General features: G+C 47.9%; 1 protein-coding gene across 1 annotated transcript in view; it reads left to right on the top strand.

Moving 5' to 3' along the window:
* itih2 (inter-alpha-trypsin inhibitor heavy chain 2) overlaps nucleotides 1-25,649 on the top strand; it is a 44,343-nt gene extending 18,694 nt beyond the window's left edge. The window contains exons 10-21 of the mRNA XM_055653443.1: nucleotides 1,230-1,398; nucleotides 2,220-2,345; nucleotides 2,968-3,149; nucleotides 5,723-5,908; nucleotides 8,069-8,208; nucleotides 9,888-10,060; nucleotides 12,481-12,606; nucleotides 14,095-14,208; nucleotides 18,247-18,445; nucleotides 19,540-19,712; nucleotides 21,488-21,599; nucleotides 23,915-25,649. Coding sequence (XP_055509418.1) covers nucleotides 1,230-1,398; nucleotides 2,220-2,345; nucleotides 2,968-3,149; nucleotides 5,723-5,908; nucleotides 8,069-8,208; nucleotides 9,888-10,060; nucleotides 12,481-12,606; nucleotides 14,095-14,208; nucleotides 18,247-18,445; nucleotides 19,540-19,712; nucleotides 21,488-21,599; nucleotides 23,915-24,062 — 1,848 coding nt within the window. The 3' untranslated portion in view covers nucleotides 24,063-25,649. The remainder of the gene's footprint in view (nucleotides 1-1,229; nucleotides 1,399-2,219; nucleotides 2,346-2,967; nucleotides 3,150-5,722; nucleotides 5,909-8,068; nucleotides 8,209-9,887; nucleotides 10,061-12,480; nucleotides 12,607-14,094; nucleotides 14,209-18,246; nucleotides 18,446-19,539; nucleotides 19,713-21,487; nucleotides 21,600-23,914) is intronic.
* The last annotated feature ends 1,693 nt before the right edge of the window (nucleotides 25,650-27,342 follow it).

Here is a 27,342-nt window from a genome sequence, read left to right as displayed (position 1 = left end):
ACAGCACCCCATATTTCGCATCTGTAGAGTTTGAAGGCCTGTATTTAGAAACATAGAAACATTTAAAATAGGTGCAGGAGTAGAGGCCATTCGGCCCTTCGAGCCTGCACCATTCGCCATTCAATATGATCATGGCTGATCATCCAACTCAGTATCCTGTACCTGCCTTCTCTCCATACCCCCTGATCCCTTTAGCCACAAGGGCCACATCTAACTCCCTCTTAAATATAGCCAATGAACTGTGGCCTCAACTATCCTCTGTGGCAGAGAATTCCACAGATTCACCACTCTCCGTATCACCTATTCACGCTCCCAGAGATACTGCCTGACCCGCTGAGTTACTCCGGCACCCTGTGTCTAGTTTTGTTTAGTTTGGAGAAACAGCGCGGAAACAGGCCCTTCAGTGCACAGAGTCCGCTCCCCCGTACACTAATGCTATCCTACACACACTAGGGACAATACACCATTTTTTTTAACCGAAGCCAATTAACCCACAAACTTGTACATCTTTTGAGTGTGGGAGGAAACCGGAGCACCCGGAGAAAACCCACGCGGGCACATGGAGAACATACAAACCCTGTACAGACAGCACCCATAGTCAGGATCGAACCCGGGTCAATGGCGCTGTGAGGCAGCAACTCTACCGCTGTGCCACCCACCGTTCCACAACATGGCCTCTTTTATGTAAACCAGCATCTGCAGTTCCTTGTTTCAACAAGACAAGCTCCAATGTATTCTCATAAGATCATAATGGCCCTGTCCCACGGTACGAGTTCATTCCAAGAGCTCTCCCGAGTTTAAAAAAAAATCAAACTCGTGGTAAGCACGGAGAATGTACGTAGCGGGTACGTCGGAGCTCGGGGACGTCTCTTAGCGGCTCGTAACGCTAACGGCAGGTACTCGGCGAAGACTCGTGAAGATTTTTCAACATGTTGAAAAATGTCCACGAGAGCCCCGAGTACCGACGAGCGGCCATTACCGTAAATCTCCGAGTTCGAATCAGGGCAAACTCGGGAGAACTCTTGGAATGAACTCGTACCGTGGGACAGGGGTTTAAGTGAGTAGAATTAAGCCATTAGCCCCATCAAGTATACTCCGCCATTCAATCATGGCTGATCTATCTCTCCCTCCTAACCCCATTCTCCTGCCTTCTCCCCATAACCCCCGACACCCGCACTGATCAAAAAACCAATTCTCAACCAATCGATATTCTTCATTCCCCACATTAGACCGTTGAAGCCATGGCAACCATACTGGATGATCTCGGCCCTCAGGACCACTTCACCATCATCGTTTTCAACCACATAGTGCGCTGTTGGACCGAACACCTGGTCACAGGCACTCCTGCTCAGATAAAGGAAGCCAAGAAGTACATCGAGAACATCCAGCCCAGTGGAGGTGGGTTCACATAGGTGACTTCCGGATTTCGGCCCGAAACGTTGCCTATTTCCTTCGCTCCATAGATGCTGCTGCACCATAACTCAGTGGGTCGGGCAGCATCTGTGGAGAACATGGATAGGTGACGTTTCACAGAGTGCTGGAGTAACTCAGCGGGTCAGGCAGCATCTGCGGAGAACATGGATAGGTGACGTTTCACAGAGTGCTGTAGTAACTCAGTGGGTCAGGCAGCATCTGTGGAGAACATGGATAGGTGACGTTTCACAGAGTGCTGTAGTAACTCAGTGGGTCAGGCAGCATCTGTGGAGAACTGTGGATAGGTGATGTTTCAGGCCCGGACACTTCTTCATTTGAAAGTATTTGAAAGACCGCGGAACTGAGGTACAGAAGAGGATACAGGGTGGCGCAGCGGTAGAGTTGCTGCCTTAGAGACCCCTCTTCGATCGTGACTATGGGTGCTGTTTGCACAGGGTTTGTACGTTCTCCCCGTGACCACGTGGGTTTTCTCCGGGTGCTCCGGTTTCCTCCCGCACTCCAAACACGTACAGGTTTGCAGGTTGATTGACTTCCGTAAATTGTCCTTAGTGTGTGGGATAGAATGATTGTGGTCGGCGCGAACTCAGTGGGCCGAAGGGCCTGTTTCCGCGCTCTATCTGAACTAATCAAACTAAACAAAATGAAACTAAACTAAGATGAGTTGAGGCCAGTGTAGATCAGCCAAGATCATAATGAATGGCGGGCTAGGCTGGATGGGCCGAGCGGCCTACCCTTCCCCCTGCTTTCTTGCCTTCTCATTCACCAACTTTCCTCTCTTCACTCAGGAACAAACATCAACGAAGCAATCCTCTCGGCCATCCACATCCTGACGCAAGCGGACAGCCACGGTGTGCTGAACCCCCGATCTGTGTCGTTCATCATCATGGTGTCCGATGGAGACCCTACGGTTGGTGAGTGGCCTTCCCAAGCATCGAATACTTCACTCGAGTCACAGAGTCTTACGGTAACCCCGCCATGCCGAGACCGACCTACTGTGGATGCCCAACTTACACCGGTCTCACCTGCCTGCCCGTGTGTGGCCCCTGTCCTATCCATGTGCCCGTCCAAATGTCTTGTGTACCAGCCTCAACTGATTCCCCTGGGAGCTGGTTCCATACACCCACCACCCTCTGAGTGGAAAGGTTGCCCCCTCAGGTTCCTTATCGCGTATCTGTACACAGTAAGCGGCTCGAGTGTAATCGAGCATTGTCTTTCCGCCGACTGGTTAGCCGATCCTGACTACGGGTGCTGTCTGTACGGAGTTTGCACGTTCTCCCCATGACCTGCGTGGGTTTTCTCCGAGAACTTCGATTTCCTCCCACACTCCAAAGACGTGCAGGTTTGTAGGTTAATTGGCTTTGTTATAAGTGTAGAAATTGTCCCCAGTGTGTGTAGGATAGTGTTAGTGTGCGGGGATCGCTGGTCGGCGTGGACTCGGTGGGCTGAAGGGCCTGTTTCCATGCTGGAACTCTAAACCAAACTAAACTAAACCACCGTGTTAAGTAGAATTTTAATTTCAACTTTGCTGTGAAGGTGAAATAAAACTGAGCGCCATTCAGAAGAACGTCAGGACACACATGCAGAACGATTTCTCCCTCTTCTGCATCGGGATTGGCTTCGATGTGGACTACGACTTCTTGGAAAGGATCGCCCTTGAAAACCGTGGGGGAGCTCGACGCATTCAAGCAAACGTCAATGCATCCAGTCAACTGACGGTAACGGCCTGAGCCATGACACATCACTTCCTCTCAGCATCATCTTCCGAGCAACCACCTCTCCCCCCCTCACTCCCCCCCCTCCCCCCCCCTCAACCCCCCACCCCCCCTCACCCCCCCCCCCCCCCTCCCCCCCCCTCCCCCCCCCCCCGCCCCCCACCCCCCCCCCCCCCCCCCCCCCCCCCCACCCCCCCCCATCCCCCCCCTCACCCCCCCCCTCCCCCCCCCTCCCCCCCCCCCCCCCCCCCTTCACCCCTCCCCCCCCCCTTCCCCCCCTCATCCCCCCCCCCACCCCCCCCTCACCCCCCCCATCCCCCCCCTCACATCCCCCTCACCCCCCCCCCTCCCCCCCCTCACCACCCCCCCCCCCCCCTCACCCCCCCCCCCCTCCCCCCCTCACCCCCCCCACCCCCCCCCCACCCCCCCCCTCACCCCCCCTCACATCCCCCCTCACATCCCCCCTCACATCCCCCCTCACCCCCCCCTCACCCCCCCCTCACCCCCCCTCACCCCCACTGCCCCTGACAAAAAATATGTTTAGACTCAGCTTCTTCCCGTCTGTTATCAGGCGTCTGAACGGCCCTTCCATAAGCTAGGGTGCTGTCCGATTCACCTCTACCCCATTGTGGACAGTGGACTTTGTCTGTGGAACTGATGCGCTACAATGCTGAGAACTATATTCTGCACTCTGTATCTTCCCCTTTGCTCTACCCGTTGTACTGGAGTTTGGCTTGATCATATTTATGCATGGTAGTATCCGATCTGTTTGGATAGCAAGCAAAACGAAGCTGTTCACTGTACCTCGGTACACGTGACAATAATTTACCTAAACGTAAATCTTCCCTAATTGACCCATGTGATGTCGATCCCCCACATCGGAAACGTTAATGGATTTAGATTCTCGTCTACTCTTTGGTTAAGGGATGACAAGTTGCCCTCCTTGAAGAATATTGGTATTGGAACATGAGTTTTTACAAAGGTAGATAAAAATGCTGGAGAATCTCAGCGGGTGAGGCAGCATCTATGGAGCGAAGGAATAGGTGACGTTTCGGGGTCGAGACCCTTCAGACTGATGTGGGGGTGGGGGGAAGGGGCGGGAAGAAGAAAGGAAGAGGCGGAGACAGTGGGCTTGTGGGGAGAGCTGGGAAGGGGAGGGGAAGGAGGGAGAAACCAGGGACTACCTGAAATTGGAGAAGACAATGTTCATACCACTGGGGTGTAAACTACCCAAGCAAAATATGAGGCGCTGCTCCTCCAATTTGTGGTGGGACTCACTCTGGCCATGGAGGAGGCCCAGGACAGAAAGGTCGGATTCGGATTGGGACGGGGAGTTGTAGACTGATTGATGGGATGTCAGGACTTCCATATGAAGAAAGACTGGATAGGCTCGGCTTGTACTCGCTAGAATTTAGGAGATTGAGGGGGGATCTTATAGAAACTTACAAAATTCTTAAGGGGTTGGACAGGCTAGATGCAGGAAGATTGTTCCCGATGTTGGGGAAGTTCAGAACAAGGGGTCATAGCTTAAGGATAAGGGGGAAATCCTTTAAGACCGAGATGAGAAAAACATTTTTCACACAGAGAGTGGTGAATCTCTGGAACTCTCTGCCACAGAAGGTAGTTGAGGCCAGTTCATTGGCTATATTTAAGTGGCCCTTGTGGCTAAAGGGATCAAGGGGTATGGAGAGAAAGCAGGTACGGGATATTGAGTTGGATGATCAGCCATGATCATATTGAATGGCGGTGCAGGCTCGAAGGGCCGAATGGCCTACTGCTGCACCTATTTTCTATGTATCTATGTATCTAAGTGCTGAGATCAGGTTGGTTAGTGTGAACTGAGCGGAGGTGTTGGGCGAAGCGATCGCCAAGCCTGTGCTTGGTCTCACCGATGTGGAGCAGTTGACACCTGGAGCAGCGGATGCAATAGATGAGTTTTTACCAAAATATGTCCGTTTATGACCATTGCCACGCAGCTTTTTTGTACCAGATTTGTTTAATCAATGATTGAAAGGAGATGAGGAGGAATTTCTTTAGCCAGAGGGTGGTGAATCTGTGGAATTCATCATCAAGGCAACTGTGGAGGCCAAGTCAATGGGTATTTTTAAGGCGGAGTTTGATAGATTCTTGATTAGTACGGGTGTCAGGAGTTACGGGGAGAAGGCAGGAGAATGGGATTAGGAGGGAAAGATAGATCAGCCGTGATTGAATGGTGGAGTAGACTTGATGGGCCGAATGGCCTAATTCTCCTCAAAGAACCTACGAACATCTTATGAATTAATAATCTGATTTGGAATGGCCTGGATCAATGGTCCTTTCAGTACAATAACTGAACATTTCTGCGAACATACTCCCAATTAATTAATGTAATAAAGTATATTAAATATTCATTATCCCTAATTAGATTTGCAATTTACTGGCCTAGTCCATGTTTTATTAAATCATAATTTTAACCTGGTGATCTGAAAGCAAGGAGAGCAAATCACATCTCCCTCTGTAACTCGTTCTCACCTGGCCCACAGCTAACCATGGCCTGTTCCCTTGACAATTGTCATGTTTTTTGTTGTGAATGACAGGATTTCTATGAAGAGGTCGCTACACCTCTGCTGAGGAAGATCGAGGTGTTATACGGGGGTGAAAACGTCACGGACGTGACCAAGAATACCTTCGACAAGTATTTCAGCGGCTCCGAACTAATTATTGCGGGAAGGCTGACAAACAAAGACCCCTCCATCCTCCAGAGTCTGGTGTCGGCAAGCTCGGTAAGTGCACTAACAATAGACAATGGACAATAGGTGCAGGAGTAGGGCCATTCGACCCTTCGAGCCAGCACCGCCATTCAATGTGATCATGGCTGATCATCCCCAATCAGTACCCCGTTCCTGCCTTCTCCCCATATACCCTGACTCTGCTATCTTTCAGAGCCCTATCTAGCTCTCATTGAAAGACAGGCTAGATGCAGGAAGATTGTTCCCGATGTTGGGGAGGTCCAGGACAAGGGGTCACAGCTTAAGGATAAAGGGGAAATCCTTTAAAACCGAGATGAGAAAAACGTTTTCACACAGAGAGTGGTGAATCTGTGGAACTCTCTGCCACAGAAGGTAGTTGAGGCCAGTTCATTGGCTATATTTAAGAGGGAGTTAGATGTGGCCCTTGTGGCTAAAGGGATCAGGGGGTATGGAGAGAAGGCAGGTACGGGATACTGAGTTGGATGATCAGCCATGATCATATTGAATGGCGGTGCAGGCTCGAAGGGCTGAATGGCCTACTCCTGCACCTAATTTCTATGTTTCTATGTTTCTATGAAAGTATCCAGAGAACCGGCCTCCACCGCCCTCTGAGGCAGAGAATTCCACAGACTCACAACTCTCTGTGTGAAAAAGTGTTTCCTCATCTCCGTTCTAAATGGCTTACCCCTTATTCTTAAACTGTGACCCCTGGTTCTGGACTCCCCCAACATCGGGAACATGTTTCCAGCCTCTAGCGTGTCCAAGCCCTTAATAATCTTATATGCTTCAATGAGATCTCCTCTCATCCTTCTAAACTCCAGAATGTACAAGCCCAGTCGCTCCATTCTCTCAGCATATGACAGTCCTGCTATCCCAGGAATTAACCTGGTGAATCTACGCTGCACTCCCTCAATAGTAACACAATGGGGTGGCACAGAAGCGGTAGAGTTGCTGCCTCACAGCGTCGGAGACCCAGGTTCGATGCTGGCTACGGGCGCTGTCTGGACATAGTATTTACGTTCTTCCTGTAACTGCGAGGGATTTCTCCGGTTTCCTCCTACACTACAAAGACGTGCGGCATTGTAGGCTAATTGACCCTCGGTAACAATTGTCCCTGTGTATAGGCAGGGCTGCCGTCTCTCACGCTTTGAGCATGAGACTCACGCCCTCAAGCAAACTCTCACGCACTCGCGCTCATCAGAAATTTCTCACGCTCAGTGTTGAGAAATTTTGTGATCAACGAAAACTCGGATAAACTGCATGGTCCGCGGGTGTTGGAGAGCCGGGGCTGCGGGAGGGATGGGAGCAGAACCAGCGGCCGGAACAGATGCGGGGAGCCGGGACTGGCGAGTGTTTGCCGGGACCGGCGTGTCGCTCGCTGCAGCTTTGGCCATGGAGCATTCCGGACAGTGCGAGTGTCCCGCGCGTCGGAGCCGTCGGAAGCGTAACGCCGCTGCCGCTGCCGTGAGAGTCTCTGTGCGGAAGGGACAGACTCTCAAAGGGAGGTGGAGAGAGAGAGAGAGGGGGGAAGGAGAAAACCCACATGATTACAGGGAGAACATGCAAACTCCGTACAGACAGCACCTGTAGTCAGGATCGAACCCGGGTCTCCGGCGAGGTGAGGCAGCAACTCTACCGCTGCTACATTGCGCTGCCCATCTTGTGGAATTGAATTCCGAAGAAGGGTCTTGGCCCGAAACGCCACCCGTTCCTTCTCTCCAGAGATGCTGCCTGTCCCTTTGATGTTGGGAGAGTCCAGAACCAGGGGCCACAGTTTAAGAATAAGGAGTAAGCCATTTAGAACGGAGACGAGGAAACACTTTTTCTCACAGAGAGTTGTGAGTTTGTGGAATTCTCTGCCTCAGAGGGCGGTGGAGGCCGGTTCTCAGGATACGTTCAAGAGAGAGCTAGATAGGGCTCTTAAAAATAGCGGAGTCAGGGGATATGGGGAGAAGGCAGGAACGGGGTACTGATTGGGGATGATCAGCCATGATCACATTGAATGGCGGTGCTGGTTCAAAGGGCCAAATGGCCTATTCCTGCACCTATTGTCTATTGAGTTACTCCAGAATTTTGTGTCTATCTTGTGCAATTGAGTTGGGATGAGGTGTGGGGTGGGTTCTGGAGAATCGGCCAACGGTGAGATGAACGTAACAGGCAACTGTAGGATTTATACACCCTCTTCTATTTCAGGCTAACAGCGAGGTGGGGTTTCAGGTGGAGTCCCCCACAGACGAGCTGGACAAAATCTTGGCCAAGCACCAATATGTTCTCCCCTGCTTCACCAAGCAACTTTGGGCTTACCTGACAATTCGCCAGCTACTCGCTCAGAGGTAATCGGACAGTTTTGCTTTTCACTCTTTGCTTCATTATTCTCTTCATCCAGTCTCCATTCCCCTTCTCTTTGATACCAGAATAAGGACGAGGGGTGATCTTATAGAGGTGTGTATAAAACCATGAGGGGAATAGTTTGCGTAGACGCACAGTGTCTCTTCACCTGTGAGCATAGTCATGAGCCATTCAGTAGACAATTGACAGTAGACAATAGGTGCAGGAGTAGGCCATTCGGCCATCCCGAAGCTCCGAAGCTCCGAAGTTGGGTAGCAGCCACCCACCACCACAGCTCTCCCCGTCCCGAAGTCGGCCAGCTCCGCAATGGCGAGTCTGCAGCCCTCAGGTTGGTTCCAAAAAAAAAATAAATACTAGAACCAAAAACATACATCCAACGGGACAAAAACAAATTAACAAGACAGATGGACTGCAGCTGAGCCGTTAGGTGCCACCACATTCCAGTTTCTTCTCCTTTTTAGAATTTCAGGATTCATCTCATCCCCAATTAAAATTAATCTCCAATTAAGTTCTTGAATAGGGGAAGATACAGAATGCAGGATATAGTTCTCAGCAATGTAGGGCATCAGTTCCATAGACAATGTCCAGTGTCCGCAATGGGGTAGACGTGAATCCACCAGTATCAGTTCTTTAGTCAGAGGGTGGTGAATCTGTGGGATTCATTGCCACAGACGGCTGTGGAGGTCAAGTCGGTGGATATTTTTAAAGGATTGACAGGTTCTCGATTAGTGCGGGTGTCAGGGGTTATGGGGAGAAGGCAGGAGGATGGGGTTAGGAGGGAGAGATAGATCAGCCATGATTGAATGGTGGAGTAGACTTGATGGGCCGAATGGCCTAATTCTACTCCTGTTCCTTATGACCTTACACTCAGAAACCGCAGCTCTGCAGTGCAAGAATGAACTGCAGACGCTGGTTCAAATCAACGGTAGACACAAAATGCTGGAGTAACTCAACGGGTGAGGCAGCATCTCTGGAGAGAAGGAATGGACGACGTTTCGGGTTGAGGAGGTGCAAGGGAACCTCTGCCTCCATCTGGTTCACCTGCACCTCCTCCAACCTCATCTACCGTATCCGCTGTTCCAGGTGTCAACTTCTCTACACCGGCGAGACCAAGCGCAGGCTCGGCGATCGTTTCGTTGAACACCTCCGCTCAGTCCGCAATAACCTACCTGATCTCCCGGTGGCTCAGCACTTCAACTCCCCCTCCCATTCCCACACTGACCTTTCTGTCCTGGGCCTCCTCCATTGTCAAGGCGAGACCCAGCACAAATTGGAGGAACAGCACCTCATATTTCGCTTGGGTAGTTTTCTCCCGAGCGGTATGAACATTGACTTCTCTAACTTCAGATAGCCCTTGCTTTCCCTCTCTCTCCATCCCCTCCCCATCCCAGTTCCGCCAGTCTTACTGTCTCCGACTACATTCTATCTCTGTCCCGCCCCCTCCCCTGACATCAGTCTGAAGAAGTGTCTCGACCAGAAACGTCACCCATTCCTTCTCTCCAGAGATGCTGCCTGTCCCGCTGAGTTACTCCAGCATTCTGTGTCTACTCTGCAGTGCGTCTTGGTGCATTGTTGATGTGGCTCTCTGATGCCCAGTCCTGTTAGCCGGCATTGTTTTATTTCCTTGAAGATAAACGCAGCTGTGATTTCTTCTTCATGACAGGGCAATGGCTCCAACCGCCATGCAGAAGAGAAACATTACCAGCAGAATCTTAAACCTGGCTCTGGCTCACCACTTTGTCACCCCGGTGACCTCCATGTTGGTGGAGAGCGAGGAGACGGGACAGAAGCTTCTTGCTGACTCTCCCAGAGACACCAGGGAAGGGTGTTGTGCAGGTTTGTTGCCTATTAATGGCTCAATAGTTCAATGGTTCAACGGTCAATGGTCAACGGTCCATGATCAATAGTTCAATGGTCAATGGGTCAATGGTTCAATGGTCAATGGTTCAATGGGTCAATGGGTCAATGGTCAATAGTCAATGGTCAATGGGTCAATGGTTCAATGGTCAATGGTCAATGTTCAATGGGTCAATGGTCAATGGTCAATAGTTCAATGGTCAATGGTCAATGGTTCAATGTTCAATGGTCAATGGTTCAATGGTCAATGATCAATGGTTCAATGGTCAATGGTTCAATGATCAATGGTTCAATGGTCAATGGTTCAATGATCAATGGTTCAATGGTCAATAGTTCAATGGTCAATGGGTCAATGGTTCAATGGTCAATGGTCAATGGTCAATGGTCAATGGTCAATGGTTCAATGGTCAATGGGTCAATGGTTCAATGGAGAATAGTTCAATGGTCAATGGGTCAATGGTCAATAGTTCAATGGTCAATAGTCAATGGTCAATTGGTCAATGGTCAATGGTCAATGGTCCATAATCAATGGTCAATGGTCAATGGTCCATAATGGTCAATGGTTCAATGGTCAATGGTTCAATGGTCAATGGTTCAATGGTCAATAGTTCAATGGTCAATGGTTAATGGTCAATGGTTCAATGGTCAATGGTTCAATGGTCAATGGTTCAATGGTCAATGGTTCAATGGTCAATGGTTCAATGGCCAATGGTCAATGGTTAATGGTCAATGGTTCAATGGTCAATGGTTTAATGGTCAATGGTTCAATGGCCAATGGTCAATGGTTAATGGTCACAGGTTAAATGGTTAGTGGTTCAATGGTCAATGGTTCAATGGTCAATGGTTCAATGGTCAATGGAGGGAATGGACAGACAACGTTTCAGCTCGCAACCTTTTTTCAGACTACCATGTGGAAGGAATGGACAGACAACGTTTTTGTGTTGGAACCTTTCGTCCAACAACGTTTGGCGGGAAAGGACAGACATTTTGGGTCAGGACCTTTCTTCAGACCATGTTTTGTTCAGGATTCCGGGTTCAGGTCTTTGATATTTCCATCCTAGGGAAAAGGCTCTGAATGTCTACCACATTTGAATATTAACATGTAAGAACTAAAATTAATTCCACACAGTGCGATTTTACTGCAAGTTTATCATAACTGACCTCAGAGTTAATAAAAGCTGATGATCGGCCTATTCCTGTTCTCCAGAGTTGCTGCCTGACCTGACTTACTCCAGCATTTGGTAAACCAACATCTGCAGTTCCTTCCGTGGAAGGTTGGTTTGCGGGCTGGAGGCCTGTGACTAGTGGTGTGCCTCAGGGTTCGGTGCTGGGCCCATTGCTGTTTGTCATCTACATCAATGATTTGGATGAGAACATACAGGGCAAGATTAGCAAGTTTGCTGATGATACAAACGTGGGTAGTTTTGCAGATAGTGAAGATGGTTGTGATAGATTGCAGCAGGATCTGGATCGTTTGGCCAGGTGGGCTGAGGAATGTTTGATGGAATTTAATACAGAGAAATGTGAGGTGTTGCATTTTGGAAAGTCTAACATGGCAGGACCTTCACAGTGAATGGTAGGCCTCTGGGGAGTGTTGTAGAGCAGAGGGATCAAGGAGTGCAGGAGCATAGATGGTTGAAAAGGCCACCAAAGTTATACAGGGGGGATCTTATTGAAACATATAAGATTGTTAAGGGCTTGGACACGCTAGAGGCAGGAAACATGTTCCCAATGTTGGGGGAGTCCAGAACCAGGGGCCACAGTTTAAGAATAAGGGGTCGGCTATTTAGAACGGCGATGAGGAAACACTTTTTCACACAGAGAGTTGTGAGTCTGTGGAATTCTCTGCCTCAGAGGGTGGTGGAGGCAGGTTCTCTGGTTACTTTCAAGAGAAAGCTAGATAGGGCTCTTAAAGATAGAGCCCTATCTAGCTCTATCTCCTGTCCTCTGTCCCCTGTCCCCTCTATCCCCTGGGGGATATGGGGAGAAGGCAGGAACGGGGTACTGATTGTGGATGATCAGCCATGATCACATTGAATGGCGGTGCTGGCTGGAAGGGCCGAATGGCCTACTCCTGCACCTATTGTCTATTGCCTATTGTCTACATTAAACCCACCTGCCCGCGTTGGGCCCATATCCCTCCAAACCTGTCCCCATGTGCCTGTCTAATTGTTTCGTAAACATTGCAATAGTCCCTGCCTCAACTACTACTAGGTCATGTCGCAGTTGCATAAGACTTTGGTGAGGTAGAGTATTGCGTTGTGTATTGAAGGGCCTGTTTCCACGCTGTATGAACCCAAGAGTCTACGATTCTCTAGAGGGATCCCACCCTCTCATACCTAAATGAAATAGAAATTTACTGATTGTGACCTGAATGTATCTCCTTGTATCTCCTCCAGGGCCTCCTTACATTGGGACAAAAACTCCTCCAAAAACTCCTCCAAAGACTCCTCCGAAGTATATTTTTGCGACTCAACCCCCGCAAACAGCAGTTGGTGACACTGAAATGAAAGTGGTTCATTCAGGTACTGATTGTATTCACGATACTTATTAACATAGTTACCATAGTGGGGTCATTTTAAAACCAGCACATAAAACGTTAAAAATTTGTTCGATCCTGACTACGGGTGCTGTCTGTACGGAGTTTCCACGTTCTCCCCGTGACCTGCGTGGGTTTTCTCCGGGTGCTCCGGTTTCCTCCAACATTCCAGTGCAGCGTAGGTTCACGAGATTGATCCCTGGGATGGCGGGACTGTCATATGAGGAAAGATTGAAAAGACTAGGCTTGTATTCACTGGAGTTTAGAAGGACGAGGGGGGTTCTTTTTGAAACATATACAATTATAAAAGGACTGGACAAGCTAGATGCAGGAAAAAATGTTCCCAATGTCGGGCGAGTCCAGAACCAGGGTTCACAGTCTTAGAATAAAGGGGAGGTCATTTAAGACTGAGGAGAGAAAAAACTTTTTCACCCAGAGAGTTGTGAATTTGTGGAATTCCCTGCCACAGAGGGCAGTGGAGGCCAAGTCACTGGATGGATTTAAGAGAGAGTTAGATAGAGCTCTAGGGTCTAGTGGAGTCTAGGATATGGGGAGAAGGCAGGCACGGGTTATTGATTGGGGATGATCAGCCATGATCACAATGAATGGCGGTGCTGGCTAGAAAGGCCGAATGGCCTCCTCCTGCACCTATTTTCTATGTTTCTCTAAGTTTTCAAAGACGTGCAGTTTTGCAGGTTAATTGGCTTCGGTAAAAATTGAAAATTGTCCCAAGGGCATGTAGGAGAGTGTTTGTGTGTGTGTGTGGGGGGGGGGGGATCGCTGGTCGGTGTGGGCTCGGTGCGTTGTATCTCTGAACTAAACTAAACTACTCGATCGCGCTTCCTGAAGTTGAGCTGCTTTGTCTGTATGATACTCAAGGAGAGGAGGTGGTCCTGACACCATAGGTACACAAAATTGCTGGAGAAACTCAGCGGGTGCAGCAGCATCTATGTAGCGAAGAAAATAGGCGATGTTTCGGGCCAAAACCCTTCTTCAGACTGATGGGGGGTGGGAGGGGAGAAGGAAGGAAAAGGGGGAGGAGGAGGAGCCCGAGGGCGGGGGGATGGGAGAAGACAGCTCGAGGGTTAAGGAAGGGGAGGAGACAGCAAGGGCTAGCAAAATTGGGAGAATTCAACATTCATGCCATCAGGATGCAAGCTGCCCAGGTGGAATATGAGGTGCTGTTCCTCCAATTTCCGGTGTTGCTCACTCTGGCAATGGAGGAGACCCAGGACAGAGAAATCGGATTGGGAATGGGAGGGGGAGTTGAAGTGCTGAGCCACCGGGAGTTCAGGTAGGTTATTGCGGACTGATCGGAGGTGTTCGGCGAAACGATCGCCCAACCTCCGCTTAGTCTCCCCGATGTAAATCAGCTGTCAGTAAAACAGCTGTCCTGACACCATGTTCACTTTAACTGCATCTTAGAAAAAAGCTGTTTGGGTTTGGTAATCATATCCGTATTCTTCTGATTTAGTTGACAACGATCCACATTTCATCATCCACTTGCCCAAATGTAAACAAGACATCTGCTTCAACATTGATACAGAACCGGGAAAAATTCTCAACCTGGTCTCAGATCCCATCAAAGGTAAGAGAGAAGCCACCTTCGTTTTTTAATAACCAAAGCATTTATTATTATAATTAAGAACAAGGGGAAGGCCATTTAGGACTGAGATGAGGAAAAACTTTTTCACCCAGAGAGTTGTCTTCTCCTTCTTGCCTATGACATGCACAGCCTAAAGTTGAAAGACAACTTGTTCTGTTTGATCTTCTGTGTGTGCATGCCAGGTTGATTGCATTCGTCAAAACAGGGTGGACCATGTGAAGGTTGCAATCTCCCACCCCAGAGAGTTGCGAATCTGTGGAATTCTCTGCCACAGAAGGCACTGGAGGCACTCTAAATAGAGCTCTTAGGGCTAACGGAATCAAGGGATATGGAGAGAAAGCAGGAACTGGGTACTGATTGGGGATGATCAGCCATGATCACATTGAATGGTGGTGCTGGCTCCAAGGGCCGAATGGCCTCTACTCCCGCACCTATTGTCATAGAATCATAGTCATACAGGGCTCTTCTGCCCAACATCTCTGGAGCAGAATCCCGACCTGAAACGTCACCTATCCATGTTCTCCAGAGATGCTGCCTGACCCATTGAGTTAGTCATGCAGCATACAATCCCAACGTGCCTACACCGACCCTTAAGGGTCTCGACCCGAAACGTCACCCATTCCTTCTCTCCAGAGATGCTGCCTGTCCCGCTGAGTTACTCCAGCATTTTGTGTCCATTAGACAGTATTAGTGTGACATGTCGACCAGGCTAAATGACTATTATAATGCAACAGTGGCACCTACTGGTATAGCAATGACATGTCAACACATTCCTTGATTTGATCTCTTATACTTCCTTATCTCTGTAAAGGGCCTGTCCCACTGCACGACCTCTCCCGAGATAAGCACGTAGAATGTACGTAACCATATAACCATATAACAATTACAGCACGGAAACAGGCCACTCGGCCCTTCTAGTCCGTGCCGAACACTTACTCCCACCTAGTCCCATCTACCTGCACTCAGACCATAACCCTGCATACATTTCCCGTCCATATAACTATCCAATTTATTTTTAAATGATAAAATCGAACCTGCCTCCACTGGAAGCTCAGTCCAAACAGCTACCACTCTCTGAGTAAAGAAGTTCCCCCTCATGTTACCCCTAAGCCTTTGTCCCTTAATTCTCAAGTCATGTCCTCTTGTTTGAATCTTCCCTACTCTCAATGGGAAAAGCTTATCCACGTCAACTCTGTCTATCCCTCTCATCATTTTGAAGACCTCTATCAAGTCCCCCCTTAACCTTCTGCGCTCCAAAGAATAAAGACCTAACTTGTTCAACCTTTCTCTGTAACTTAGTTGCTGAAACCCAGGCAACATTCTAGTAAATCTCCTCCGTACTCTCTCTGTACTCTCTCTATTTTGTTGACATCTTCCTATTATTAGGCAACAAAAATTGTGCACCATACTCCAGAATTGGCCTCACCAATGCCTTGTACAATTTTAACATTACATCCCAACTTCTATACTCAATGCTCTGATTTATATAGGCCAGCACACCAAAAGCTTTCTTTACCACCCTATCTACATGAGATTCCACCTTCAGGTAACTGTGCACAGTTATTCCCTAGATCCCTCTGTTCAACTCAACTCAATTCACTACCATTTACCATGTACGTCCTATTTTGATTTGTCCTGCCAAGATGTAGCACCTCACACTTATCAGCATTAAACTGCATCTGCCATCTTTCAGAAACACTCTTCCAAATGGCCTAATAGGGCAGGAGTCAGAGCATTCGGCCGTTCGAGCCTGCACCGCCATTCAATATGATCATGGCTGATACATGGAACTCAGCCCGTACCTGCCTTCTCTGATACCCCCGTGAAGATTTTTCAACAAGGGCCACAATGTAACTCCCTCTTAAATATAGCCAATGAACTGTGGCCATTACCCTCTGTGGCAGAGAGTTCCAGAGATTCCCCACTCTCTGTGTGAAAAAAGTTCTTCTCATCTCGGTTTTAAAGGATTTCCCCCTTATCCTTAAGCTGTGACCCCTTGTCCTGGACCCCTTGGCCATCTTTTAGCCCACTCTTCCAAATGGCCTACGTAGGGGGTACGTCAGAGCTTGGGACGTCTCTTAGTGGCTTGTAACGCTAACGGCAGGCACTCGGGAAACGCGGTAAGCTTGTGAAGACTCGTGAAGATTTTTCAAATGTTGAAAAATGTCCGTGAGAGCCCCGAGTACCCACGAGCAGCCATTACCGTAATTCTCTGAGTTCTCTCTCTTAACAACCCAAAATTAGGGAGCATAAGCTACGATGGGGGATACAAAATTCTGGAGTAACTCAGCGGGTCAGGCAGCATCTGTGGAGAACATGGATAGATGACGTTTCACAGAGTGCTGGAATAACTCAGCGGGTCAGGCAGCATCTGTGGAGAACATGGATAGGTGACGTTTCACAGAGTGCTGGAATAACTCAGCGGGTCAGGCAGCATCTGTGGAGAACATGGATAGGTGACTTTTTGGGACGGGACCCTTCTTCAGATAGATTTCCCATGCGAGTTCTTCTGAAGAAGGTTTCCGTCCCAACACAGAGAGGAGTGAGTCTGTGAAATTGTCTGCCTCAGATAGGCAGGTTCTCTGGATATTTCAAGAGAGAGCTAAATAGGCTCTTAAAGATAGCGGAGTCAGGAGATATATGGGGAGAAGGCAGGAACGGGGTACTGATTGGGGATGATCAGCCATGATCACATTGAATGGCGATGCTGGCTCGAAGGGCCGAATGGCCTACTCCTGCACCTATAGTCTATGGTCTATTGTCTAACCTCAAGTGTTGTCTGTTCAGAGTGTGCACATTCTCCACATGACGACATTAATTTACAATTTTTACCGAACCCAATTAACCTACGAACCTGAGCGCCTTTGGAGTATGGGAGGAAACCGGAGCGCCCGGAGAAAACCCACGCACGTTCTCCCTGTGACCACATGCATTTTCTCCGGGTGCTCCGGTTTCCTCCCACACTCCAAAGATGTGCAGGTTTGTAGGTTAACTGGTTTCTCTAAATTGTCCCTAGTGTGTTGCATAGAACTCGTATGGAGGTGTGATCGAGGTGGAGATGGTCAGCACAGACTCGGTGGGCTGAAGGGCCTGTTTCCACACACTCTATCCATCTCTAAAAAATAACATATTCACACAAACCGATTCTGATCTTCAAGAGTCAAGAGTCTGGAGTGTTTTGTTGTCATATGTCCCAGACAACACAATTAAATTCTTACTTGTAGCAGCACAGCAGAATACTTTGAGATGCTGGAGGCAAAGTCCTGGAGTAACTCAGTGGGATGGGCAGCGTCTCTGGATAGAAGGGATGGGCGACGTTTCAGGTCGAGGCCCTTCTTCAGACTGAGAGTCAGGGGAGAGGGAGACACAGAGATATGGAAGGGTAAGGTGTGAAAACGAGAGATCAAAGGGCTGTGAATCTGTGGAATTCATTGCCACAGAAGGCTGTTGAGGCCAAGTCAGTGGATAGATTTAAGGCCGAGATTGATAGATTCTTGATTAGTGCGGGTGTCAGGGGTTATGGGGAGAAGGCAGAAGAATGGGGATGGAGGGAGAGATAGAATGGCAGAGTAGACTTGATGGGCTGAATGGCCTAATTCTACTCCTATCTTTTATGACCTTATGACCTTAGGGGAATAGAGGAATAGAGGTCATGAGTTTAAGGTAAGGGGGGAAAGATTTCATCGGAATCTGAGGGGTAACATTTTCACACAAAGGGGGTAAGGAGGGATAGATAGATCAGCCATGATTGAATGGCGGAATAGACTCAATGGGCCAAATGGCCTCATTCTGCTCCTATCACTTATGACTTTGTAAAAAGGGACAAAGGTGAAAAAATGTAAACACAGTGCTCTGTAACTGGATTAACAGCTTGTTATTTACAGTCGTGACTTTTGCTGTTTCTTTTATTCAGGTAAAACTCATAGCTGTTGTATTTGATTATTCTCTGTTGTGCTGCTTGCAACAGGCGGTTTTCTTAACCAATTTACATTTAATTCTCTATATTTCTCTCTCTGGCAGGCATTGTGGTCAATGGTCAAATTATCAGTGGAAAGAAAGCCAAAAATACCAAGTTGAACACCTACTTTGGAACAATCGGGATCCGTTTCACCAATCTGAGTCTAAGCTTTGATATTAGCACCGAGAAGATTCGCTTGAAAGATGGGAATCATAAAACTCTCCTCCAATGGTCTGAGAACGCTGTTTTAACACATTCCAGGTACGTTCTGCGTGGAAACAGGCCCTTCGGCCTAACTTGCCCACACTGACCCTCATGTCAATAGACAATAGGTGCAGGAGTAGGCCATTCGCCCCCTCGAGCCAGCACCGCCATTCAATGTGATCATGGCTGATCATCCCCAATCAGTACCTCGTTCCTGCCTCCTCCCCATATCCCCTGACTCCACTATTTTTAAGAGCCCTATCTAGCTCTCTCTTGAAAGTATCCAGAGAACCGGCCTCTGAGGCAGAGAATTCCTTATTCTTAAACTGTGGCCCCTGGTTCTGGAATATGGGGAGAAGGCAGGAACGGGGTACTGATTGTGGATGATCAGCCACGATCACATTGAATGGCAGTGCTGACTCGGTGGGCTGAATTGCCTACTCCTGCACCTATTGTCTAATGTCTACACTAGACACCTGCCCGCGTTGGGCCCATATCACTTGCCGTCCTATTGAGACATTGAATATTGAGAAAAGCCAGGGTGACTTATTCTAGTTTTGAGGTGAGCATCAGAAAAAACAGTAAAGTCACCATCACCCTGGGTGAAGACATGGTTTTCCTGATCTTCAGTTTGAGTTTAGTTTATTGTCGCATGTACCGAGGTACAGTGAAAAGCTTTTGTTGCGCGCTAACCAGTCAGCGGAAAGACAATACATGATTACAATCGAGCCGTCCACAGTGTACAGATACATGATAAGGGAATAACGTTTAGTGCGAGGTAAAGCCAGCAACGTCCGATCAAGGATAGTCCAAGGGTCCCCAATGAGGTAGATAGTAGTTCAGGACCGCTCTCTAGTTGTGGTAGAATGGTTCAGTTGCCTGATAACAGCCGGGAAGAAACTGTCCCTGAATCTGGAGGTGTGCATTCGTTTTCACACTTCTGTACCTCTTGCCTGACGGGAGAGGGGAGAAGAGGGAGTGGCCGGGGGTGAGACTGGTCCTTGATGATGCTGCTGGCCTTGCCGAGGCAGCGTGAGGTGTAGATGGAGTCGATGGAAGGGAGGTTGGTTTGTGTGATGGTCTGGGCCAGCGTCCACAATTCGCTGCGATTGTAAACGTATTCTGAGTGTGCGCCTGGTTTTCCGTTCTAGCTATGTGGTGAGCGTGAGGAAAAACAGTAACGTCACCATCACCGTGGGTGAGGACGTGGTTTTCCTGATCCTGCTACATCGTGTCTGGAAAAACCATCCAACCAACGTGGATTTCCTGGGATTCTACACTCCTCCGACAAATATGTTCTCAACAAGTGTCCATGGACTGATAGGTAACTCGTCCAAAGAAAATACATCAAACTTTTTAGGCAGTACTTTCCAAATGTTCGTAAGTCGTGGGCGAAGAATGGACGTATAGGCTAATGGAGTTAAACCTTGGGCAGCATGACAAGTGTAGTCAAATTTCTTCTTGCATGTGGCATGCACAGCCTAAAGTTGTAGGACAACTTGCTCTATTTAATCTTATTTGATTGTGCACGCTGGGTTGATTGCACTAGCACAGGGCGGATCACATGAAGGTTGCAATCTCCCAACACCCTCTATCCTTCGAGACCCGAAACGTCGCCTATTCCTTCCCTCTCTGGGTCCATGGTTTAGTTGGTCCCTGTAAATTGCCTCTAATGTGTACAGGGCCTGGATGGGAAAGTGGGATAACATAGAACTAGTTATCCCAATATCGAATAAGTTAGGTCTTTATTCTCTGGAGCGCAGAAGGTTAAGGGGGGACCTGATAGAGGTCTTTAAAATGATGAGAGGGATAGACAGAGTTGATGTGGACAAGCTTTTCCCTTTGAGAATAGGGAAGATTCAAACAAGGGGACATGACTTCAGAATTAAGGGACAGAAGTTTAGGGGTAATATGAGGGGGAACTTCTTTACGCAGAGAGTGGTGGCGGTGTGGAATGAGCTCCCAGTGGAAGTGGTGGAGGCAGGTTCATTGGTATCATTTAAAAATAAATTGGATAGGCATATGGATGAGAAGGGAATGGAGGGTTATGGTACGAGTGCAGGTAGGTGGGACTAAGGGGAAAAAAATTTGTTCGGCATGGACTTGTAGGGCCGAGATGCCCTGTTTCCGTGCTGTAATTGTTATATGGTTATATGGTTATAGTGTGAATGGGTGATCCATAGTCGGCGTGGACTTGGTGGGCTGAAGGGCCTGTTTCCGTGCTGTATCTCTACTCTAGATATTGTGCTTTGCTCAAGATTCCAGCCTCGTGTCACTAAAACCTGAGGTTTCTGACGCCCAATGTATAAAATCGTCAACATGCTAAACCCAAAGATCCTATAGCGGAGCAAGATAGACCACTCCTGCTAAATGCAACGGGCTGACGTGTAGTACGCAACGGAGCGGAACGTGGGCCTTTTATTTCATCCATTTCCATAACCGGATCCGATCCGACCCGACCCGCAGTGGAATCAACGTTGCGGGGGAACAGTTTGTGTTAATAAATTAAAATTCTGAAAATGAGGAGAAGATTTTTACCAAAGAACTTTTATTTTTACGAGGATGTTTCCGTAACCGGCTTCCGTCTCCGCACTAGTATCTTTGCTCTGCTACGGGATCTTTGGAGCGGAGACGGAAGCCGGTGACGGAAATGGGGCCGAAAATTACCCGTGAATCCGCCCGTGACCGTACTATGTCTTTTTCGTCGAGTGGACTATCTTGCTCGCTGTAGAATCTTTGGTTAAAACTGTCTTTGGGTGAATCGGGGAGGGTTTCAAAGCGGCTTAACGCAAATGATAGGTACACAAAAGTGCTGGAGAAACTCAGCTGGTGCAGCAGCATCTATGGAGCGAAGGAAATAGGCAACGTTTCGGGACGAAACCCTTTGGGTTTCGACCCGAAACGTTACCTATTTCCTTTGGGTTTCGGCCCGAAACATTGCCTATCTCCTTTAGGTTTCGGGACGAAACGTTGCCTTTTTCCTTCGCTCCATAGATGCTGCTGCACCCGCTGAGTTTCTCCAGCATTTTTGTCTACCTTCGATTTTCCAGCATCTGCAGTTCCTTCTGAAACACTTAACGCAAATGATGTTGTTTCCAGGTCAGTTCGCCCACGAACCGGAAGTACACGTGTACAACATGCGTCCGGGCTCGGACCCAAATAAACCGCAGGCCACCATGGAGGTGAAAGGTCACAAGATTACAGTGACCAGGTATGTCAACAAAACTCTTCAGGTAACAACCCAGTGCAATGAATATAGACCCAAAATGCTGGAGTAACACAGCGGGACAGGCAGCATCTCTGCAGAGAAGGAATGGGTGACATTTCAAGGATCAAGAATGTTTTATTTTCATATGTCCCGGATGGGACAATGAAATTCTTACTTGCTGCAGCACAACACAATATGTAAACATAATACATGACGGGGGAAGAGAGAAAAAGTTCAATAAATAACAAATATAGTGCAATAATAATATAGTCTTTTGCAGTTCAGAGCTCAGAGCTTTTTCGTAACGTTATGTCTGTAGGGAAGAAGCTGTTCCTGAACCTGGTGTTGCAGGTTTCAGGCTCCTGTAGGTTCATCCCGATGGCAGTGGTGAGATGAATGTGGGTCCTTGATGATGTTGGCAGCCTTTTTGAGGCAGCGACTACGATAGATCCCTTCAACAGTGGGGAGGTCAAAGCCGGTGATGGACTGGGCACTGGTGACAACCTTCATGAATATCGATTCCTCTAACTTCAAGTAACCCTTGCTTTCCCTCTCTCTCCATCCCTCCCCCCCACCCTAGTTCTCCGACCACTCTGACTGTCCCCTTGGTTAAATGTTATCTTTGTCTGCTTTCTTGTCCCCTTCCCCGAGCTAACAATCATTTATTCTAAGGTACACAAAAAAGCTGGAGAAACTCAGTGGGTGCAGCAGCAGCATCAATTGAGCGAAGGAAATGGGCAATGTTTCAGGCCGAAACCCTTCTACAGATTTATTCTACATTCTCCTGAATCTTTGTCCCCCCCCTTGATGTCTCGTTTTCACACCTGCCCATCTATATCTCTGTGTTTCCCTCTCCCCTGACTCTGTCACCCGTTCCTTCTCACCAATGATGCTGCCTTACTCCAGCATTTTGTGCCTAGCTTCAGTCAATTCCCTGAGCAATTAAGTTCAACCAAGGAAAACAATAGACAACAGGTGCAGGAGTCGGCCATCCGGCCCTTCGAGCCAGCACCGCCATTCAATGTGATCATGGCTGATCATCCCCAATCAGTACCCCGTTCCTGCCTTCTCCCCATATCCCCTGACTCCGCTATTTTTAAGAGCCCTATCTAGCTCTCTCTTGAAAATATCCAAAGAAGCGGCCTCCACTGCCCTCTGAAACACCGCCACGTATTTTATTTCTTCTTATGACCTTCCCACATTGCAGATCAGGCTCTGGTGTGCTCCCAAGCCTTTATTTACAGTCCCAGATAACTTGTAGGTTTAGGATTAATAGCATGAGGTAAATCTCTGAAACATCGATGAAGAATGGGAGAAAGCTAAATCTCACCTTCACATCAATAGAATTAAAATCGAGCTCAATGCAGAAAATACTGGAAACAAAGTGGCTCAGATGGTAGAGCCACCGCCTCACGGCGCCAGAGACCCGGATTCGATCCTGACCTCGGTGGCTCTCTGTGTGGAGTTTGCATGTTCTTCCCGTGACTGTGTGGATTTCGTCCGGTTTTGCCCTTACTAATCAAAAACAGGTCAATGCCCACTTTAAAAATATCCAATCTCATGGCCTCCATCGCTGTTTGTGGCAATGAACCCCACAGATTCACCACACATGAGTAAATATTAACATATGATGAGCGTTTGACGGCACTGGGCCTCTACTCGCTGGGGTTTAGAAAGGTGAGGGGGAGGGGGGAGGGGGGGGGGGAACTCATTGAAACTTACCGAATAGTGAAAGGCCTGGGTTGAGTGGATGTGGAGAGGATATTTCACTAGAGGGAGAGTCTAGGACCAGAGGGCACAGCCTCAGAATTAATGAGGTGTTCCTTTAGAAAGGAGATGAGGAGGAATTTCGTTAGTCGGAGGGTGGTGAATCGTATGGAATTTATTGCCACAGACGGCTGTGGGAGCTGTCAATGGATATTTTTAAGGCAGAGATAGACACATTATTGATTAGTACGGGCGTCAGTGGTTATGGGGAGAAGGCAGGAGAATGGGGTAAGGAGGGAGAGATAGATCAGCCATGATTGAATGGCAGAGTAGACGTGATGGGCCGAATGGCCTAATTCTGCTCCTATCACTTATGAACTACCATCAGGCTAAACAAAGTCATAGAAACATAGAAAATAGGTGCAGGAGGAGGCCATCTCCTTTCTAAAAGTACATTTTAAAATTCTGAGGCTGTGGCCTCGGGTCCGAGACTCGCCTAGTATTGGAAACGTCCTTTCCACATCCACTCTGTCTTGGACTTTCATCATTCGTGTGAGAGTGGCCTCACGTGTGTGTGTGTGTGTGTATCTTTGTGTGTGTTTTTTGTGCAGGGGGTTGCAGAAAGATTACAGGACGGACGTTGTACGTGGAACCAATGTCCAGTGCTGGTTTATCCACAACGGAGGGAAAGGATTCATCGATGGACACTTTAAGGACTATCTCGTTCCACACCTCTACAGCTTCTTGGAGCGACCGTGAGCGGCTTTAAAGGCACTGCAAAGAACAGAAGATATGCAGAAGGGGAGGAATATGGGCAGCAAATGCAAACTAATTTGTATAAATCAGCATTATCAAAAATAGTCATTGAATAGTTACAGGGATGTTGCCTTGATATTAAAACCAGTATTCTCCCTTTGTGATTCTCCCTTGTAACCCTATAATCTCTACATACATTTGTACCCAATATAGCCATGTAAATCACCGTTAGATTGCATTTAGGAATTGTTTAGACATAGGTCTACAATAACCTGTGGGCCACTTTGCCATGCCATGGATAGACACCAAAAGCTTGAGTAACTCAGCGACTCTGGCAACATCTCTGGAGCGAAGGAATAGGTTGAGACCCTTCTTCAGACTGGAGATTGGCTGGTGCTGCGGTCAAGGAAGAAACGGAGGGATTTACAGGATGGGACGGAAGTGCAGAGTGACTGAACATTCAAATGGTCTCGAGCAACAGGTCTTGACCCCAAGACATCGCCCATTCCATCGCTCCAGAGATGCTGCCTGTCCCGCTGAGTTACTCTAGCATTTTGTGTCTATCTTCAGTTTAAACCAACATCTGCAGTTCCTTCCTGCACACTTAAGGGCATGTCCCACTTTCACGACTTAATTCTTTCATCCCGACCATTTTGTTTTTACTCGTGGACATTTTTTAATGGGCTGGAAAAAACGTCCCGACTTAACTGATGCCACGAGTACTTATGGCTAGCACAACGAGCCGCTACGATATATCTACGACCTCCTACGGACTCGTTACTTGTTACATTCTGCGAGTTTGAATCAATAGACAATAGATGCAGGAATAGGCCATTCGGCCCTTCGAGCCGGCACCGCCATTCAATGTGATCATGGCTGATCATCCCCAAACAGTACCCCGTTCCTGCCTTCTCCCCAGGAGAAATGGGAAAACTCGTGAAAGTGGGACCGGCCCGTTACCACGCCCTGGATTGGCTTAACAAATGTGAAACTGGAATTCATTACCATTCTAGCGTTAAATTTCCCAATTGGATCTGAAATTTTTTTAAAGTAGAAATTTAAAGCTGCCGACTCTAATAGACGGGGTAAAAGTTTTTAAAAAAGAAACAAATTCACTTTGTGTTTCTTCCTCTTATCTTCTTACCAAGAAGTTAACGAACTTTAGTCAAAATGATTTTAACGCAAACCACTGGTGCTACAAAAAACTATCTGTTCCAAAAGCTTAAAATAAAAGCCACATCCCACATAAAAGTTAGTGCCTTCATCTATTGCTAGATGCTTAGCCGACTTTTGTAGATCAGTAAACCTTAAGATTGTGAGAACATTTACTATATCTGGCATGACGAAACAACAAACTCTGGTTAATCTGATTTTCAAAGTTATTTGCCTGCCGACTAGCAAGGAAAATGCAATGAATGTTGTTGGGAGTTGCCTGAACTGTACCGGCAGTAGATAAAATTGTGTAATCCCGAATTAACACATCATTGACTTTTGTGAATTCCATCAACACCGTTTTTCAAATGCTTGATATTGTGATTATTTTTTTTGTAAAACAGCATATACAGATTAAAGACACAATGTGAGAAGCTGTATGTCATAGTCTCATTAATAGGGTGGCATTTGGATTGTATATCAGTTTAGTTTATTGTCACGAGTGTCTACACTAGACCCACCTGCCCGCGTTGGGCCCATATCACTTGCCGTCCTATTGAGAAATTGAAAATTGAGAAAAGCCAGGGTGACTTATTCTAGTTTTGAGGTGAGCATCAGAAAAAACAGTAAAGTCACCATCACCCTGGGTGAAGACATGGTTTTCCTGATCTTCAGTTTGAGTTTAGTTTATTATCGCATGTACCGAGGTACAGTGAAAAGCTTTTGTTGCGCGCTAACCAGTCAGCAGAAAGACAATACATGATTACAATCGAGCCATTTACAGTGGGTAGATACATGATGAGGGAATAACGTTTAGTGCAAGGTAAAGGCAGCAAAGTACGATCAAGGATAGTCCGAGGGTCACCAATGAGGTAGATAGTAGTTCAGGACCGCTTTCTGGTTGTGGTAGGACGGTTCAGTTGCCTGATAACAGCTGGGAAGAAACTGTCCCTGAATCTGGAGAGGTGTGCGTTTTCACGCTTCTGTCCCTTTTGCCTGATGGGAGAGAGGAGAAGAGGGAGTGACCGGGGTGAGACTTGTCCTTGATTATACTGCTGGCCTTGCCGAGGCCCCTCGACAGTATCAGAAATACTTACTGATGGGCTTCATTTCCATTGCCATTGCAGTTTGAAGCACAGGGTAGTCCAAACAACTCATTTCATTATTTCATTTTCATTAAGGGCTAACAAATCATCTATTCAAGTACATTGCATACTCACAGTGTTCTGTAGTTTCCCAGCTCGTGCAGAGAGTTGTGACTGCTCCCTCGCCATCTTGCAGACAGACTAAGCCATGCCCCCCCCCCCCCATCCCAGCAAAAGGGATGTGGCCTTCATGGCAGTGATTGATGGAACAGAGAATCTCAAGATTTTTAAAACACTAATAAGTCTTTCATCAATGGGAAAAATTCTCAGGGCCTGCAGAGCGGAGGAGAACTCTGAGTAATATGGCCAAAAAATCACAGCCATATGTGGTAGTGTTTTTTTTTTCTAAAATCAAAGCACAGTCCAAACAGGAAGTGGTCAAGATGAGACTTTTAATTATATAGATTAATAATGTCTCTGGCAAGACCAGCATTTGTTGGCCATCCCTTGTTTCCCTGAACCAGGTGGCAGGGAGAGATTGCCTTGAACTCTACATTCTTCTGGGGCTTCAGATCCCAGGCCTCCGCGGTGTTAAAGTCAGTGCCTGCGGCTAGAAGCTCCGCAAACCACAGCTCCAAGATGTTAAAGTCAGCAGGCCCAACACTCCGGAGCTCCAACACTGACGATCCCTGGCAAGAGATCGCCCTGCTTTCCCCCACCGTCCCCCAAATAAGACATACTAATAAACATTAAAACATACATTTAGACACACTAAAAATAACAAAAAGGGTGCAAGGACTACGCGCTGCTGGCGACCAGACCAGACCTGTGAAAGTAAGTGTACCATAGGTCTCATGTGACTACCACTCTAAACTACTAGACTACAACGCATCACCGGTTCCACGCTCCCCTCCATTGAGTCTGTCCAAAGCAAGCGCTGCCTGCGGAGGGCGCTCAGCATCGCCAAGGACTGCTCTCACCCCAACCATGGACTGTTTACCCTCCTACCATCCGGGAGGCGCTACAGGTCTCTCCGTTGCCGAACC

This window comes from Leucoraja erinacea, chromosome 22, assembly GCF_028641065.1.
Source record: "Leucoraja erinacea ecotype New England chromosome 22, Leri_hhj_1, whole genome shotgun sequence".
Lineage (NCBI taxonomy): Eukaryota > Metazoa > Chordata > Chondrichthyes > Rajiformes > Rajidae > Leucoraja > Leucoraja erinaceus.
The sequence above is the reverse complement of the archived record's forward strand: the minus strand, read 5'-3'. Positions and strand labels throughout refer to the sequence as shown.